This window comes from Lactuca serriola, chromosome 3, assembly GCF_051521515.1.
Source record: "Lactuca serriola cultivar US96UC23 chromosome 3, Lser_US96UC23_V15, whole genome shotgun sequence".
NCBI classification, from domain to species: domain Eukaryota; kingdom Viridiplantae; phylum Streptophyta; class Magnoliopsida; order Asterales; family Asteraceae; genus Lactuca; species Lactuca serriola.
In genome coordinates, this window is record NC_136410.1 from 28,078,295 (window position 1) to 28,084,067 (window position 5,773).

At 30.2% G+C, this 5,773-nt stretch overlaps 1 protein-coding gene across 1 annotated transcript; it reads right to left on the reverse strand.

Annotated features, from left to right (window-relative positions):
• Positions 1–3,265: 3,265 nt before the first annotated feature.
• LOC145094316 (methionyl-tRNA synthetase) lies at positions 3,266–3,795 on the reverse strand. The gene has a single exon (XM_079032571.1). It carries the CDS (start codon positions 3,599–3,601, stop codon positions 3,398–3,400), a length of 204 nt encoding a protein of 67 aa, XP_078888697.1. The 5' UTR covers positions 3,602–3,795; the 3' UTR covers positions 3,266–3,397.
• Positions 3,796–5,773: the final 1,978 nt, after the last annotated feature.

Genomic DNA, 5,773 nt, shown 5'->3' on the forward strand with positions numbered 1-5,773 from the left:
ATCTGCTATAATACGAGCCAATTACTTCCACAAGAGAATTCGAAAAGAATACTGTTTTATAAGATGTGGTACTTCCCCACTGGTGGATTTTAGCTTTCATATCTTAATTTCTTTGTTTTTATTATATAATAATTCCCACCACTGGTGGATTTACGTGTTGCAATTAGCTTACTGTTTAAATAGTTTGGTTATTGATTTACAAGCCACACTTTGTTCTTTGAGTGACGATTAGAAGTTGGAGCTCCAGAAGATGAGATGGCTGAGGCTGTTAATAGGGGAAGTAAAGATAAAACGAAACGACATAAATGCAATACCAGTCTACTTCTCAATTTTTTCCTTGTTACATTATTATACTAGTTTATAACCCGTGGGAACCATGGTTATAAAATTAATCAAACTTTTATAGTAAAAACTCAAAATTATTAATAAGTTATTTTAAATAAATTATTAATTTAAGAGATATTTTTATTAGTTATGTGAAATTATAATCATTGATTCAAATAAATATATAAAATTAAGTTTTAATATATATTAGATATTTTTTTATTTGTAAATTAATGAAAACAATAATTTAAAATTTAAAATTTAAAATAGAATCACATTAATAAGGAGGTCTAATAAATTTAAAATGGAAAACTAATAGATTGACAAGTGGCAACACATTAATTAGAATGTCTAATATGATGACACATGGCAAAAGAGCTACTCTTTTATTAGTATAAGGATTTTGGTTTATATATTCTTATTATAGCTTTGTACTTTCATATTATTTTGGGAAAATGACGATAATGCCCTATTAACTTTCTAAGGTTGGTCCATTTGGTCTCTAAATTTCTTTTAGTGCTTTATAGGGGAACAAAATAGATTTTGACCTGTTCATTTAGTCACCTAACCTAATACAACCGGTTTATGTATGTCACGTAGCCATTTTTGTTTGTTGACCATCCTAGTCACATGATTATGTGATTTTTTTTAATAAAAAAAATAAAGAAAAATAAAATAAACCCACCCTGCTTATGATTCTTCTCCACCCAACTTTTGCTTTTCTTCACTATGTTTTTAAAACCTTCACGAATTCCCATGGATTTAATTATTCCATCATAATCGTTTGTATTTCGATAATTTTTTGAGTCTCTTGGATTGAAGTCATCTTCTTCCCCCAATCTCACCGTCAATACACCGTCACCGAAAAAAGATAATTGTGCCACAAAGGGGAAAACGATAACTACAAACATACATTTCAGTTAAAGCAATACCCACAAAATCTTAGCTTTGAAACATGAGTGTGTATTGTTAATCAGAATTAAACCCATGAAACACATGATTTCATCACCATAACCAAATTCAACAAATTAGGTATGTTATGTTTATCAGAAAATTCTTATTTCTTAGAAATGGCTACTTATCTGTGATAGTGAAGGAACTCTAATCAGCAATCAATCATATTATTGATTGATTCAAATGCTACAATGGTGTCCTAAATACATACATTGGGGATGAAAATGGCATCCGACTTTTCACTAATCTAGCACAATCGCTACATATTCTGACGAGAGAAACCGAAAACTGACAAATAGAACAAACAGAGGTCAACCCTTCATCACCATCAGAGGACGATGGTTGTAGTGGTAGTAAAACCCTACCATTAGCGAAATTCTCATCCGTATTCATCAGTTATTCACCATCAAACAATGCCTATTCCCCAAACCTCTTCGACCTCCAGCAATTCCCCAAGCAACGACGACTTAAAATCCTCACCACTGCACACCCATCACCACCGAAATCTTCATCAACATCACCGACGTCATCTTTATCCCAATCTAAGATCGTATCTTAGTCCCTCTTGCCAGATCCATCACCAGAAAACCCTCCGGCATCACAATGCTTCAAAGAATCGGAACCGGAGTCATCGTTTTAGCAGTTGTTGGGTCAAACGATTGAAAACCGTAGAGAAATACAGATTATTAGATAACACTAAAAACCGTTCCAATGAAAATTTAGTGGTTATCATCTCAATATTTTTTTACTGGAGGTGCTGATGTGGTCACGATTGGTGGGTTTATAAGAGTTCCTCTACGATCAGGCGCCAACAGAATCAAATGAGTCAACATGTCTATGTGGCAAGGGATAACCGGTTTACCCCTTCATTTTGTGCAAAGTGACCTAATAGACACGACAAAAACAAGTTTGTTGCCCCATAAAGCACCGAAAACAATTTAATGACTAAATAGACCAACCCTAAAAAGTTCATAGGGCATTATCATCATTTTCCTTACTATTTTACATCACTTGTATGTTCTAAAATGACTAACCTTAAGTTGTTGAACTGAACTCAATTATGGTGACTATTGACATGACACGAGTTAAAAGTTTTTTACATGTCAGTAAAAAATTATAAAACATAGTCAAACTTAAAACGTTTAACTAATTTCATGGGATTAGATATAGGTTTATGCATACGACTCATAGAAATTAAATGACTCGCTCGATTCATACACATAAAATGGGTGGTTTTAACATCAATTGTATTTGTTATGAATACATGGTTAGTTGTTATGAATACATGGTTAGATGTTATATTCACCAAATTAGTTAATTCGCCTATGTACAGGTTTGAATCCGGACCTCCACCACCACCATTTTAAGAGGCTTCCACCTCTACCTACTCTTCCACATTGGGACTAGGTATAAGAAATACTAACACGATATCACATTATAAAGAGTATAGACTATTAGATTATTATAGAAAGGACAAAAAGGAAAAGATACTAAGAAATAACATCAATAGCATGTTAAGATTTTAAAATTGAATACATCGCACATCTTATTGAATGAAATATTCAAGGACACAACTCACTTTCTGTCCCTAGCTAACCTCCCGATTAATTCGATTAAACTTTCTTAAACTGCATATATACTTAAAAAAAATTAATGCATACAATCTCCAAGAAACATACCATAATCATATAAATATTTCAAAAAGAGATCAAAACAATATACAAGAAAATCACAAAAGATTAAAACTTCAATTAAGCAACTCACCCCTAACTAATTCATTCAGAAGAGTATCATAAATTTCAATATTTTTATACACAAATTTGGTCAAAACCAATAATTTTCCTCAAAGCAGATGATCATATAGAAAAAGATTAATATCTCCATTAATAACTCATATATATATATATATATATATATATATATATATATATATATATATATATATATATATATATATATATATATATATATATTGAAAATTTTCAGAGCTCGAAGATACATGGGTCCATATAACTCACATCATCGACTGTCATTTTATACAAATTTAAACAATATACACAAAACGAAATAGAACTTGGAAGATCAAACAATCATGATTTAAAACAACGAAATGAAAACCCTAGTACTGAAGAATAAGGCGTCGAGAACAGAGAGTACAGTAGTACTTGCGTTTGGTTTTATAGTAGAAAGGAAGGAAACACAGCCTCCACTGACTTTCTATGTCCATCGCTTGTATCAACCCACCGCAGTAGGGGCATGATCCCGGCGCCTGTTTTTGTCCGACGATCCTTTCGTCTTCATCGCATACAAACACCAAACACATGGTCTCTTTTGATCTTCTTTAATTTACCTTCGTTTCGGATGATCGATTTCGGCTGTTTGAGAATGTCAACGACGAAAACCTGCCCAGAAAGTGATGAATTTGGCAAAAACCATCAAAGATTGTTGTGAAAATACTACTTATATGTGAAGAAGATATTTGATGGAGGAGAGTGAGACGAAGAGGCGAGAAAGTTCTCGAAAGGTGACAAATGCTGGGGGAATTTTGTATTAAAGAATCTAGAAAGTTCATGTTCATACGAAAGAAAAGAAAGTATTGTATACTAGGCAAGTAAGGTTGTACGTTGGTTATGATGTGGCGGATACGTGTCAAAAATCTCAGATGTAATTTGCGATTGTACCTGGCGTGCGTGCAACCAACGCATGACCCTAATGTGGTGTGGTTTTTATTTTGTACTGTTTATAAACTGTGAAAACCTTGGTTATAAAATTATAATTAAAATTTTATATTAGAAAAACAAATTTATTAATCAATTATTTTAAATAAATTATTACTTAAGAGATATATTTTTAATTATATAAAATTACAATTGTTAATTTAAATAAATACGTGAAGTTATATTATAATTTGTATTAATTTTATTTTTAGATCTAATGTTGTTAATTTAATATAATTAAAGTGAAAACATTTAAAATTTAATATAATTAAGGTGAGAAATTTAAATTTTGAAATTTGAAATTGATAATTAATATGTTAACATAATAAAATGCATATAATTTTAATGAAAAGTTCTAATATAATGTCACTTGTCAATAGGAGAGGATTTCTTTGAAAAAGAATACCTACATGTAAATTGTAATAGTATATGGTTAGGGAGTTGATTTTTTTTATCTAAAAACATACTTGATTACCCAAATTTCGGTTACTAACGATTTGGCACATTTTGTATTGAAAGGTTTTCTTTAACCATATTGTTATTTTTAAGAACCGATTAGTACGAAGAAAATCAAAAGTTAACAATATTTATTAAAGATTGGAATTTAATTTTGAAAAAAACTGTCAAAAATAGTTTATTAAAGCATCTCGGCAAAAAGATATATCTTGATGATTATTATATAAGATTAAACACTAGCGGATACAGTGTAGCACAGCGGATACAGAACAAAATAACAGTGTAGCACATATGATTTTGGAAGTTTTATGCCGAAAAAGTTGTAACACTATTTCGAAAATTTTAAAGGTAACACTAACTACCCGTCTGCTACCCCATGTAGCCTATTATGTCTGCCCCTGAAAGTAAATTCTTAAATTTTGACAAATTTGGTAAGAGGGTCCACATTTCGCAGGCCTTTGTGAAATTATTCGTTCTTGAGTGAAGATTTCTAAAATTTTGTCATTTTTTTCATTAACAAGTATTTGTTTTAAATCAATTAATTCGATGTCTTAATTGATTTATTAAGCGCACAAGCATATTAGTGAAAAATTGTGCATCATGGCAGTTGTTGGTCCTAAAAGATTCTTATGTCTAAGATGTGCATTTGGACGGTGTAGTTAAAAAACTTGTCCATAGCTATGGATTGAACAACCAGAGAACACTCCTAAATATCTTGCCTACCCCAAATCGGTTGTTTCCTTGTTTTTCAAAAAGTTGAAATTATGTAAGTGATAGGATTTCATGGTGTCAAGTATCTTAGATGAAATTTGTTGAGCGATGCTAAAAGATTTTTATGTCTAAGAATCATTATAGAATAATATTTATTAATGAAATATATAAGCGTATACGATCATATCTTATAATAAGTTACTACCAATTAATTATTTATTAAAATAATTTAATTATTAATAAATATTATCAATACTTGTATTTAATTAGAGAATTATAATTTTATGAAAATAAAATTTTACCAACTAATTAAGAAATTATAATTTCTAGGAAATGATGATAAAAAAGAACAAAACAAATTATATTCATATGATATGAATATATAAGTCATGTACAATTAAATAGACATTTTGACTAACCATCTAGTTAGCATATATAAGAGAAAATTACTAATCTAACCTAATTAACTAATTACTTAACCATTTTTAGCTAAAAGTTAGCAATTGTCCAGAAATAGCCCACGAAACCTTAGGTAATTAGAGTGGACTACTGTTTCGCAAAATGGTCTACTGTTTCGTGTTAAGTATAAAAAAATATATTTAGAAAATCTA